Here is a 13,875-nt window from a genome sequence, read left to right on the forward strand (position 1 = left end):
GCGGCGCGCGGGGCGGGCCCGGCGGCGGCGGCGGCGGCGGTGGCGGGGGGGGGGCGGCTGCGGGCGCTGGGCCCTGTTGTGTGGGAACCGCTGGGGCCGCGGCGGACCGGCCCCGCCGCCCCCCGCCATGGAGGACCCGTCGCGGCTGTTGGCGGCGGCTCACGGCGCCGGGGTGACCCTACCCGGCGGAATCCCGCCGCCTCCTCCGCCAGCCGCCGGGGATCCGGCCGCCGCGCCCCCACCGGGGCCGCCGCCCGCGCACCACGACACGGGCGACGTTTTGCAGCAGATCATGGCCATCACCGACCAGAGCCTGGACGAGGCCCAGGCCAGGTAACCGACGGGCCCGGAGCTCGGCGCGGTGGGGGCCGGGGGCGTGGGGGGGGAGCAGCTCGGTACCGGCCGCCTTCCCGCGCAGCCCGGCGCCGTGACTCAGCTCTGCGCGGCGTTGGGGGGGTGGAGGGGGGACGGGACACCCTCGGCCCCGCTGCTCCGGTCCTTCCCGGAGGGCAGCGGTCCCGCGGTGCGACCCTCCCGGCCGCGGCTCCGGCGGGGAACGGGGGGTGGAGGTGGTGGGAAATCCCCCCCCCCCCTCCGGAGGCGGAAAGTTCTCCGTTCCTTCCCCGGTTCCCGGGGTGTTTTCCATGTCTTCGCTTCCCGTCAGCTGGGCCGAGGTTCAGTACCGGCCTCCAGCACCGGGATGATGCCCAGGTTCCTCGTAACGAACGTTCCGGTTCTCCGCATGAAGAAACGGCCCGGGCGATCTAACGGCAGCCGTTATCCCGGGTGGAAGCGGGATTGTCCTGCCTGACGCCGCCCGCACCAGGATAACGGAAGCGGCGGCTGCCGTCGAGGGCCAAAGTTTGCTCCGGAGGTGCAAAATTTGCTCCGGTGACAGCGCGGGTGCGAGGGGCTCCAAAGGTTTTTCACCCCCAAGTTTCTCCAGAATCGCGTTTAAAGGAAAAAGAACGACGTTCTTGTTGACTTCGTTGGGATGGAAATAATTATACGGTAAACCCGGTCTGGAAATCAAGAGAATTCAGCATCTTCTGGTGCGTTCTCCTTGCCCCGGGAGCTGCGTCCGGCCCTGATTGGCGCGGTGTAATTACACGTAATTACACGCTTTGCTTCCTCGGCGCGCGCGAGGTGGGCAGCCCCTGCCATGAGGTGGTTTGGGAGAAGGTGGAGACTTACGGAGCGGGTTTAGAAAAATCAGCAAAATGGGTTTCTGGCCTTTTTTTTTTTTTTTTTTTCCTCCTCCGGTTAACGGGGTGCCGCTCCTCCGGCTTGCCCCACGGTTGGGTGTTGCGCCCGGTCGCCCCTCCGTGCCTGCGCCCCGATTTCTCCATCGTGGCGATTGCTGCGGTGCCAATAAACCCCTGCCAGGTTGGTTTTTTTGATCTCTGCCTAAAATTTAGCCAATTTTGGGTACGCCTGTCGCTATCGGGCATTACTGAGGCATTACCGATGGCGTTACTGAGGACAGGTACCAGATTCCTGACGGTTGAGCGGATTCTGTGAATACAAGGAGAAATTGTGCATTCGAAGAACATCAGGATTTGGGTTTAAAGTCGACTCTTCCAGCTGCAGCTTGTAGGAAATGAAACCTGTGAGCGGTATGTCTCAGAAATAACCGCCCGCGGCTCCAGTATAGATTCTATAGGTGTGGCTTTGCCTGTGTGAGCTGTGGTTTTCTCTCACAACCTCATATTTAAGATAATTTTGAGCAGAATAAATTTGTTGGGAGCTTCAGTTTCAAACAAGAGTTGAAGAACAGGCTGAGAAAAATGGCCCGACCGTTGTTTAAATTACTTTGACCCTGCTTGTTGCCTTAGCGATGCTGTCGGAGGCCACCTGAAGCACAACAGGCTTTGAAGGCCCCCAAATTTTAAAGCACCTTCGGTGTATTTTCACGTATATTTGCATAAAAGAAGCTTTTTGTCTTCCGGACGAGAAGTCTGTTGGGTTTACTTAGTCCTCCTTAAGAGGAGGTACTGCTGAGAAAGTAAAACTCGGGCCTGGTTAAACCCCTCGCACAAGTGAGGCTCCTCGCACCTCACGACGGCATTAACTGCTTTATTTGTTGGGGATTATTCTTTTGTGTTAAAAACGCACCGCGATGCGTTTTGTCCCTGTTACTTTAACGCCCAGTGAATGTCGGAGGGTTCTTTCCCTCTGCGCAACGAGAATTTTTAAAATCCAAGTTGAAAACTTGGGTGAAAGTTTCATTGAAAGGAAATCAATCCGCCGAGGATGAGTTTAACGCTGCTGCCAGACACCTCGCGTTACCACCTTGGTCTTCTTCACAAGAGTTAGCGGCCCCGTTAATTAGGCAATTATCTCTGGGTCCGGTATCTCTACTGCCTTGTACCTAAACACCGGTTTTTTGACCTGGGTGGGGTCCGGAGGTTTGGAATTCATTCTCTCTCTCCCTCTCTGCCCCGGTTTTTTCCCTCATCAGGCAAGGACAATAGACTCCACCAGGCTGTCTTCCCAGCTGCCTTTGTTCTCAGGCTGTTTGTCTTGGGGCTGATATTATCAAACGTCTCCGTCGCTGAATGGGGTTTATACTTCTTTCGGCCAGTGTGGCGAAGGAAAGCGGCCAATCGACGTGAGCTTCCGCGATTTTTGTGAAAAGCTCGCCTTCTGACATTTGCGGGCGGTTCAGCAGTAGCTGAAGTGTTACGGGGGGTGAGGAAGCCGAGCACCTGTGTTTGCGGAAGTGATCGGCGTGCAAGGAGGAAGGCCAGTCTGTTTTTATCTAAAAACCATCTCGAAACCTAGCTCTAAAGGTGATTTAAGTATTATTTCTGAATTACGAAAAGGGTGACGAGAAGCAAAAGAGGCTTTTTTTGAGGCGTACGTTGCAGCCGGATCTTTCCCCTGATTTCCAGTGGAAGTTAGGCACCTAACTGCCGGCTGCCCTCGAAAACTGGCGACGGCTAGGTAAAACACCGTGGGAAACCTCAGCTCCCGCTTTTGTACGGTGCTCACCACACTTCAAAGGTGCTTTCAACTGAGCAAAAGATGTAATTCTCTGTTTCGATTAGACGTTAGGATGGATTCTGTGTTAATGGTGTAATTAATGTTGCCTCTTCCTAGAGAGAATGGGGAGGGGAAAGCAGCAAACACTGGAAGAGCTTCAAAAAGGCAAAATTAAGACGTGCGGTAAAACTTGTACTAAAATGCTGTTAAATACGATCTGCTTTTCGTTGGATCAGGTGGCTGCTGGTTGTGTAAGCTGGGCCAGTCAGCGAGTGTGGCACTGTGTTGTTCCTACCCTCAGGATCTATATGCTCTAAAAACACCGGAGGTTTTTCTGCCTTTGGGATGGATCCCATTATTAGATCTTACAGAAGCGTACTCACTCAAGAAGGAACTCTTTATCCCCACGTATAAAATACACTTTTGGTAGAACCGAAGGTGCTCACGGTTCCTATAAGCCACACAGAATTTTGAGTTTTAAGGCCTGTGTGTTTTTACGACAGTTTTGCTCCTAGTGATGACCGAGTGTGGCACTTCAGTGAAATACATCACCAGAACTTACACGTTTCTTTCTTAATCTTACGCTCTAACCTGCTGTTACTGAAGCGTGACCCAGTTCTCTGTGAGCATCTTCCGCTGCTTTTCCTGTTGGCGTTCACCCCTTCTTTCTTCTTCCATTTCAGAAAACATGCCTTGAACTGCCACAGAATGAAGCCTGCTCTTTTCAGCGTGCTCTGTGAGATCAAGGAGAAAACAGGTGCGTTGGTGTCTTTTTGGCCTCGGCTTTCCGAAAAAAAACCAACCCAAAACCCATTCAGTCATCAGCTCTGCTCTCATTTAATGTGGTCCGTCTTTTCCCTGATAGATTCTACAACTTAAGGCTATTTATTTTTTCCGCTTAATAGTGTTCTGTAAGCTGGAAATGGTTTTGATGTGCTTATTATGATGCTGTCTGTGCGCAGGTTTGGAGAAAATGTATTTGCACAAGTGTTTTGCTTGTGTGTACGTAAAGAATCTACAGGTTGGGTTTTTCTGATGTCTGGCTAAATACGTAGAGAATCCTGAATAATCCTGCTATGTTGTTACACTCTTTTCCTCCTTTAAGGAATCGTTACCAAAATTGGGGTGGTGGTAAGAGCTCAAAGTTGGCAAATAACTGCGTGACGGAGAAGAGGAGACAGCGGGGCAGAACGCCTGGGGATATGGGGAAGCACAGAAGTAGCGGGAAATGGAGCTGGGGATCACGCAGCTTTCTTTGAAGGGCAGAAGCGCTGGGGGCAAATGGATTTCCATTTTGAATCGCCCAGTAGATGCTCATACACGACCACTTAAGCAATGTTGTTTGAATATCCAATTTCTATAAACTGTAGTGGATTTTGATGGGTTTTTAGCGTATAGCTACTTTCATTATACACAACTAATACGGTGGTGGTGGTTGAGTTTTGGTTTTGTTTTTTTTAATTTTAGTTGTATTAACATTTAACATCCTAAACCTACCTTTGTATCATCTCATTGTACTGCCGGTTCCATCCTCGGCGGAGCCCTTCTCATCGAAGGCAGCTTTGAGGCAGACATTACACGTTCATTTCCGGAGAGTTTGGTCACATATAGCGTATTCTCACCATAGCAGTTTGCTTCTCAAGAAAAATGTTGTGGTAGTAAGTGTGTGTGTGCTGTCCGGGTGTGCTTTTATGTCTGTCTGTCCTTCGAGGATTGCTATCCTTGAAGAGGGTCTTTCTTCTGTTTTTCTTTTCCACGTTGAAAGCTGCCTCCTGTGTTTTATTGATTGAAACTGTGACTTCTCTGAGCTAAACACACTTGCAGGAACGGACTCTGCTGTCCCGGTTATGCTGGATTTGTTTTGGTCTCAGAGGTTTTTTGAATGTCTGATGGTCTGTCTATTCCTTATTTAAATTATGGGGAGCAGATGTTATGGCTTCAAGCAAACAAAAGCCTGGACATACTGTAGCACAAGGTTTTGGGCTTTCTTTGTGACCCAGGCACACAAGCTTCTTTTCTAGCTCAGAAATCAGTTTCAAACATGTTCCTCCCCCCCTCATCTTTCTTTCGCTCTTTGTTGCAGCGCTGGTATCGTTCACAATAGCTCGGGATAAGCCGTACGCCTTTGCAATGGGCAGCCAGCTGAAAGGTGCCGAAAAATTCTCCCCGATCGTGTTTATTAATTAAGAAGAAATTACAAAAAGGACTCTTTGTAATTTAAATCGATTTGGCCACGTTTAATATTTTGTTCAAGCCCTGTTCCCCACCTCTCCCCAAATGACTTCAATTGGTTTTTTTGGTTTGTTTTTTTTTTTTAATTTTAAACCGGTTATGGGAAAAACAGGTTTTTTATTTTCAAGTCTTAAATACATGCCTGGAGCATGTGCAGCTCTTTGAAGAGGCATCTAATCCATTCAAGCCTACTTAGTTTTTTTGGGAACTCACAGAAGCATTTGGAGCATTTTTAATCTATGCAGCAGATAGGGTTTTTGCTGCTTGGGTTACGCTTCAGATACGATTCAAGCTGTGTGAATTTAAACATGGCATAATTCTGTCTTAAAATCAGAATTAAACATCTGTAGCGTTAAAGACGCACGCTTTTGGTGCTGAATATGAAATTTCAGAGTTGTTGTCCTCTGCTGATCACACCATAGTGCTAGGAAGGCACAAGGAAGGCACTAGTCCGTGGTGGGCTTCAGGCGCCTTGGGGCAGGGAAAGTGTGTTTCCACCCACGCGCTGCGCAGTGGGACTCTCATTCTGTATTCCTGTGGTAGGGAATGTGTTTGTTGCAGCATCGTAACATGGAGTACCATTTTTTTATTGTTTCTCGTCGTTGCTAGCTGCAACCCTGTGTCCTTCCTTTCATGTGCTGGCCCTGGGCTAGGTTCATTCAACGGGTACCTTTTCATTCGGTTATAAACTTGGCAAGCGGCGTGGCCGAAGAACACGCTTTCTCTTTGTCGCTGAGTTTGTTGACATTCTTACGTAGCCGAGTCTCATTCCTCAGCGCTCGGAGCCCCGCTGGCTTTTGTCTTCTGTTTCCATTCGCTTTCTCTCTCCCTGGATGTGCAAGACTGTCTTGCATCTGGAGAAAACGCTCTCCTGTGGCAGTGCTTTGAGACCAGCTGAAGCAACAGCGATGTCATTCTCTGTAGTGAGATGCTCGACTGCTAACTGGAAAATGGGGTGTCTCGTGCGGGTGAAAAATCATCTTGATAGCGCGTGGGGGGGGGTGGTATTTTGGTAGCATAAAGAAGGGGTTCATGATTGCTTTAGGTGACCTTCTATTAAAAAAATATGCTCCCGCCTTCTCACCTAACAGTCTGATTTGTGGACTGTCAAATCAAGGAAAGCCGCCTGGCTGAATAAAACAGCAGGAGTCAGTATTTAGCGGGAGTTATAGGACAAATATTTGCCAGTGTAATGTAGGTGATGGGATCATCTGGGAAAAACTGAGACGTGGACGAGGAGAGTTGCAGGTCCAGCACCCAACTGCCCGCTTCCTTGCACCCTCCGTGGGTGTTTTATACTTCGCGCGGTATGGGCTGTTCGTTTCTGGTGCTAAAACGACAGGTTTTGGTTCTGGCTTTGGGTATTCTGTACCAAATACCCACATTTACCCTGCTCTTCTGCGTCACTTGCTCTGTGAAGGAAAATCTGGAAAGGAAAGCAAGTCTAAGCAAAGTGTGTCTCGCTTATTTTGATACCTGTGATCTTGTGCAGTTCATTACAGAACTGCAAATCTTTAATTAATGAGATGTAAATATATTGTAATGATTGCATTTGCATACTGAGTGAGGCTTCAGCACCTTAGGTTGTGATGTATTTTAATTAAAGATTAATTAGAAATGATGGGAATTTCATTTTGCTTAGTATAATTATTTTACATATTTGATGAATATCTGGTAGGTGATGTGCCAGAGAATGCACAATATTATATTAGTGCAGCTGACGGGAGCGACTCTTCAGGCTTTTTGAGCCAGGGTAGGGTTTTTCTTAAACATCCATAAAAGTGATGGATTATGAAGGATTTAAGTGTGAAGGATTTTACCGTTACTTTCTAAATCACGCTTAAAACACTGACTGTGCCGTAAATGGTTATGCCGTAATTCCAATCTCTTAGCGTCTTTGATGCAAAGCCTTGAGTATTGATAGAGTTGTTAGATGTTCTTAAACTTGTGGGAACTTCAAAAATTTGATGGCCAAAAGGGTACTGAGAGGGGTAAGCTTTCTAGAGAAGCGTTCTTCTCGGAGTATCGAGAGCCAGTAGGTAATAATCCTGTAAGGACAGGAATATGTGAGGAGGCTTTTTCTATTGTGGTAACTTTTTTTTTTTTTTCCTTTGGAATCCTGTTTGTTTAACGAAATCTAGTTTTTCCAGAAGCCACGCAGACTGCAAACTCCTGCTGGCGTAATTTTCAGGACTGTACGCAGAAATAAATGGGTGACGCCTGACCCACAGAGCGTGCCGGAGGCTCTCGGGGTAGATGCAGCTACCCTGACAAAACTCTTCGTGGTACAGCATGTACTTCCGGAATTGTTTTCACCAGGCTGTCAACAGAGCCTTGCAGAAGCTGGTGTGAGCGCAGCGTTCCTGCAGCTGCGATGGTTTTGCTCTCCCGTTGCGCCATCTTTTGAGATTATCGGCTCTGGAAGGTCGGTAGGTGAACAACTGCAGCGCTTGTACTTGGAAATCGGAACTGGCTGCTACTTGCAGCAAAAAAATAGGTAGTTTTGAGTGAGTTTGATGTAACTTGCGATCTGTACAAATATTATCATTAGCTGAAGATACTAGGAGTAAAAATAAAGTGAAAGCAAAAGGTATCCGTTCCAGGAGATGATGGTTTTAATTTAAAAATAATCTCTGTGGCAATGATTTCTGTAGAACTTGTGTTTTAACCCTCACGCATATTATTAAGGTGCAGTTAAGCCAGACGTTTAAAATCAACCTGATGGAGCAGGTTGGACAGATGGAGCTTCTCGCACTCATCGATTCTTCGGTCTGTCCGTCTCTGAGAGAGTTTATTAAATAAAAGTTTGAACTGCTGGGTTGGAAATGCAGTTTACGATATGTTGATGATGGTTAACTCCTTTCTAGTTTCTTGTGACTTACTAGAGCCGGCCAACCAGAGTCTTCCCTCGAGATGGGGAAGGTGTGTTAGACATGCTTTTCAGCAGTCAACTTGAGATGAGCTTATGTGTAATTGATGATAACTAATGTCTAATTACCATAATTAGACAAGTGACATAAAATTAAGCTGCAGCTGGGAGCTTGACTTCAACATGAGGTAGTCTGATATGCATCATAATGTGCATAAAAAGACGCTTGGCAGAAGCACATTCAAACAAGAAGGTGACACCGAAATATCTGTTGCACTGAATCTACGCTTGCCAGTCCAAATAGTTCAATGGGAGTTTTATCCGAAAGACTAAAAGCAAATGGCTGCTGGTGAACTCTCTGCTGGGTCTCCCAGGAAAAAAAAAGGAGAACTGGTGATTTTAAAAACAAAAAACCCACAACAAATTAAAAACCCCCTCTTTTTTTCTGTGTTTGTTTCATTTCTTGTAACGTTCACTCATTAAAAAGGGTGTATGCAGTAGAGGGTCTGGTTTTGTTTTTTTAATAAGGTGTTCATTTTAATTCCATAATGAGTTAGAAGAGCCACTAACTTTTAAAATAGTCAACGCTTTCCTCATTGTTGTCTTAGCTCGAGTTCAACAGTTACCCACGTACTATGTTATAGCTGCTTTTGCCTTACCTTTCTCCGCTTGCAAAAAGACGGGGGATGTTCTGGAGAAGACCTGGGTTGCTGTGACAGGGCGAAGGTCTGCAGCCACTCCAAAGCGCTCTTTTCTTCAGAATTGTGTAGTAATTTTCTGTACAGCCTGCAAAATATTAAGTTCAGCAGTGTGACTGTAAGTTAGGCTGCTCGTGTGTTCAAAATTATTATTGGGTTTTTTTCGATGAGCTATTCTTTTGCCTACAAGATGCTGAAAATATTGTTACAAATGCGTATCTTTAATGTCTCTGTACGTGTACGTTGTTCTCCTGCCCTCACACTCGAATCTTAATCTTTGCATAACAAGAGATCTTTTGAGTTTATCTTTGGGAGGGAACGTAGTGTCCCATTAACCTGCCAATTACAATTTGGAAAAGGTCATTTGAATTTTGTAGCTTCACAAGGTTAAGACCAACTGTTCATTGAACTGAAATTGCCTAGCAATTAAAATCAAATTAAAAGCCAAAAAGCTGTTGGCATTTTTTGTATTGACTCAGTATCTCATGAGTTCTCACACAGTTGTGAGAACGGTTGTCCCAGCGGCTCAGGCCTTTTGTCCGTCCGCCGTCGTCTGCCTGCACAAGGTGGTGCTCAACGCCGTTGAGGACCGTGCAAGGAGCCAGGCAGCGGGCTGATGTGGGGCGTCCCCTCTTTAATAACCTCGTTCTAATTTTTATAGACTGCTAAAATAAAATTTCTACATGTAGTATGAACTAGTACGACCCCCGAGTAGCCTCACAATCAGCATGCATTTGAAAATTTGCCTTGCGTTTTGGTGTTTCTCGATCCAAACAATGTCCTGTGCGTTCCGACGTGTTGCCTCGTGGCTTCGTTAAATAACTCCCTTATTTTTTTTTCTTGAGCTCAAGACCTGCTAAATCCTCTGAAGGGCGTTTAAATGCTTTGCCAGAATTGAAGTGGATGCTCTTTCCTGTTTCGGAAATAATCTTTTGATTCCCTCTTTATATTTATCTAGTGTTAAGTATTCGCGGTATTCAGGAAGAAGATCCCCCAGATGCTCAACTAATGAGACTAGATAACATGTTGCTGGCAGAGGGCGTCTCCGGGCCCGAGAAAAGAGGAAGAGGAGGACCGATGGCTGTAGCAGCAACATCAGGTGGCTGTCCAAATGACAATAGCATTGAACACTCTGACTACAGGGCCAAGCTGTCACAGATCCGACAGATATACCACTCTGAGCTAGAGAAATATGAACAGGTGATCTTTCTGCATGGAAGAGTTTTTATCATCTCAATTAAAAATAACCATTTTTTCCTTTGGTGTCGGTTTTAAGAACAGAACAGGAAGTATAATGAATTCAGGTGAACGCGAGGAGATCAAATTCAGTTGAAAGCTTATCTCAGTGTTACAGAAGTAAGGTGGAGATAGGGGGACTGGACATCAAACTAAAGATAATGTATGTCTCGTTTATCTTTGTTGCCGTTTCTTTTAAGAGTAAATAGAGTAAAGCTGAAACATGGAAACTCCTCTAAAGTTTTTTGGATATGTATTCTTGTTGGGGAAGCGAATTCTAGGGTATTTTATTGTTTGTCGATACAAATGTGTGTATTTTCAGGCCTGCAGTGAGTTCACCACCCACGTTATGAACCTGCTTAGGGAACAGAGTAGAACAAGACCGATTTCACCAAAAGAAATAGAGCGCATGGTGAACATAATCCACGGCAAATTCAGCACCATCCAGATGCAACTGAAGCAGAGCACGTGCGAGGCAGTGATGATCCTGCGTTCCCGCTTTCTTGACGCAAGGTACGACGAAAACACAATCTAGCCGTAACACATGTTTAAGGCCGAACTTCTTTTGTTGCTGGATGCCGACGACTGCGTAAGAAATCTCAAGTCTGTCGTTCCCAGTGTCGGTCTAGTTTAAATTTTAAGAATTCGCCACCCGTTTTGCTCGCTGGGGTATACTCTGACATCAATATCTGTTTAATTCCACTCAATTCTTAACGTTCTCCTTCAAACCAAATGTATTTTAGAGGGGAAAAAAGCCAACGGCGTACTCTAGCCAATCTATAGCACTGTTTAAATAGCAATAACTAATATTTTTACAGGCGTAAACGACGTAACTTCAGCAAACAGGCGACGGAGGTACTGAATGAATATTTTTATTCGCATCTGAGTAATCCTTACCCCAGTGAAGAGGCCAAAGAAGAGCTAGCAAAGAAAGGTGGCATCACAGTTTCACAGGTATGAAGTGGTTTATCTGGAATTAAGTAACTTTTTTTTTTTTTTTTAATTTTCCTTGAACAACGTTGTGGGTTTTTTCCCCATAATTAGCAACAGGCTTCAGTCACTGATACTTTAAATAGGATTTAGGTTATTCAGAAGGGTTTAGTAGTAGGTATTTTCTGCTTGAAGCCTAGTTTAAAACATCTCCTTTGCTGGTAACTTCCAAATATAGTGGAAAATCTAATAATTTGATCAAATGCTAACAGTGATATATGTCTCCAGGTTTCCAACTGGTTTGGTAACAAAAGAATTCGATACAAAAAAAACATGGGGAAGTTCCAAGAAGAAGCTAATATTTATGCTGCAAAAACAGCAGTGGATGCAACTAATGTCGTGGCTCAAGGCAACCAGGCAAATTCTCCATCTACACCAAATTCAGGTGAGAGTGCCGGTGAAGAGTCCGTCTGCTTGAAAGTCTCTAATTATTTCTTGTGACAATTAGTACCACAGACTACCGGTGTTTGAAACGGTACCATTTTTGGTGGGTTTTATTTCTCATTAAAACATGTTTGTTTGGGTTTTTTTTTCCCCCCAGCTTCCTCTGGCTCTTTTAAGATGACAAATTCCGGAGATTCGTTTATAAACTTGCAGTCATTGACTTCCTACCAGAGCTCCCCAGTGGGAGCCAATGTGCAGTCCCAGGTCAGTAAGGGAAAAAAATACATACTTTTCAACAGCGAAATAAATGTTAAAATCCCATTTCTCTGTCCTTTATACGGTGTGAACAGGTTTCCCAGGGAGGTTGTGGACCCTCCGTCCTTGGAGATACTCAAAACTCAACCTGCTGTAATTGACCCCACTTCAAACAGCAGGGTTGGATTCGACCATTTGTTTTATTTTTTTAAAATAGATTCTTTTATTGCCAGCTAGGGATGGGTTTTTCTGGCTCTGGCCAGCACTGGCTAGGATGCAAGAAGTGACTAGAGTCAAATTTCTCAAACGAGCCAAGACACGAACCTGCTCAAATGTGTATTTTTCTCTTGGAACTGGGATTTTCTCTTACGGAATTAACTGATACCTAAACCTACTGCCATTCTTCTATCCTTTCAACCTTACGTTCATGAATCGGTGTTTCCTCATCTTACAGGCAGTCTTGCTCCATATAAGCATAACTTTGCGTAGGACTTCTGGTTTAACAGCATTGTTAAACTCACTTTAAGCTTTCTGCTGAATTTCTAAATCCATCTGAACTGCATAAAATCTGTTCCTCTGTTACAAAAGCTATAGGTGATAGGTTCTAATTCTGCTTGATAATGAACCAGCTAGGTATAGCTCAGTTAACAGCAAAGAAAACTTGTCCTCCTGCAAGAAAACCTGCCCCTTATTTCGATAATTTTTGGCATTTCTTTAACTTGATTTTTTTTATCTTTACCGTTCTCACTCTGCGGCATCTCGTTCTAGATGGATTCCTTACATCATGTCATACACCAGACAGGAAGATATGACACAATCGTGGGGAATCCTTTGTATACGACGCAGCGCATAGATGTAAGATGTACTGAGGTATTAGTTACTAGAAAACACCAATTCTGTCCGAGATGGGTTAATGATCTGTGAATAAATGTTGACTTTTCATTCCCCTGATGTGTCCGATGCGGGGATAGGAAAAAGCTGGAAAAGTTTAATATACCAGCCTTTCCCTCCTGGAGGCGTGATTTAAAATTTTGGCTTTGCTCACCAGAAAACATCTCCAGATTTCCAACAGGTTTGGTAACAAAAGAATCCGATATCAAAAAATGTGTGCAATTCAAATAATTCCTGCCATAAGGAGATGGCGCTAGGAATAAGGAACGCTATAAAATCTTGGGGGGGGGAAGACGTTTTACAGGGTATTTGTGGACTGTGCTTTGCCAGAGCCATAAAGGAAATAACTCCTATTTCCTTTCAAAAGCACTGTTGCTTGTAAGGTGTAAACATATAAAGGCATACTTTTTGTGTAACGATTTAATGAAATATTTATTCTCCCTTCAGGCTAATGGCAGCTGGCAGGATGCTACCACCCCTTCATCAATCACTTCACCTGCTGGAGACCCTGGAAGTGTTAATTCGGATGCGTCTAATTAAGTTTTTAGGACCTATTGATGAGAGGAAAGAGGTCATTAGTGTAATTTGTCAATGTTGCTCTTTTTGCCAATACTATTGTTTATACAACTTGACACACAGCTAATTACCTCAGAAAAAACCCTGGAACCAATAGAAGATTGTGATTACAATGATACCTCTCTACCTCTCAGCCTCACGCAGTTGAGTTCTTTTCACTTATGCCCATTGGGATGTGAAATTGTTTTAAAAGAACTTGCTTCATTTTCTTAACCAAATTCATTTTTTTAAATATGGATTTTATGGTAAGAATCTGAAAGTGTCTCTTCTAGAACTTGGCGTTCGTCTCAAGTTTTACAGCTTAAGAAAATTGACTTATTTTAATTTCCATAAAGTTTTTTACTATGAAATTTCTGTTCTAGTTGATAGCTACTAACAGTTAAACCCCCTGTATTGTAATTGTATGCGTTCTCTGTATTGTAATTTTGTATAGGAAAATAAGCTTTTCTTAACTAGAATTCATTCTGAGCTAATTAATCAGAACGTTGCTTTACCAAAACTCTCACTGGACTTTGCTCTCGGGTAGGACCTTCCATCCTGTGTCATTCCATGTAATTCTAATTTAATGTCTAGTGAAAAAAAAACAAAACCAACCAACAAAACCACCTGACTTCCCCATGGATAATAGATTTTTGTGCATTTCTGCAGCTGTTAACACAGAGTCCACCCCTTTCAGTTGAGATTTTATCAAAGATAATAAACTTCCAAAGCCTTTTTTTTTTTTTTTTTTCCCTGCTTTTCCTCGCAAGCGGCGGGGGG

General features: G+C 44.7%; 1 protein-coding gene across 3 annotated transcripts; it reads left to right on the forward strand.

Moving 5' to 3' along the window:
• PBX4 (PBX homeobox 4) lies at positions 1-13,830 on the forward strand. 3 transcript variants are annotated; one of them, XM_054807868.1, is made up of 9 exons: positions 1-333; positions 3,669-3,742; positions 9,743-9,984; positions 10,343-10,533; positions 10,839-10,974; positions 11,239-11,395; positions 11,552-11,658; positions 12,418-12,519; positions 12,988-13,830. In XM_054807868.1, the coding sequence occupies exons 1-9, from the start codon at positions 128-130 to the stop codon at positions 13,078-13,080; spliced, it is 1,308 nt and encodes a 435-aa protein (XP_054663843.1). In that variant the 5' UTR covers positions 1-127; the 3' UTR covers positions 13,081-13,830. The 3 variants fall into 3 exon arrangements, with proteins under 3 accessions (XP_054663843.1, XP_054663844.1, XP_054663845.1); XM_054807869.1 differs by having other exon boundaries at positions 12,418-12,504; XM_054807870.1 differs by lacking the exon at positions 1-333 and adding an exon at positions 1,240-2,792.
• Positions 13,831-13,875: the final 45 nt, after the last annotated feature.

Source organism: Grus americana, chromosome 33 (genome assembly GCF_028858705.1).
Source record: "Grus americana isolate bGruAme1 chromosome 33, bGruAme1.mat, whole genome shotgun sequence".
In the NCBI taxonomy this organism is placed as follows: domain Eukaryota; kingdom Metazoa; phylum Chordata; class Aves; order Gruiformes; family Gruidae; genus Grus; species Grus americana.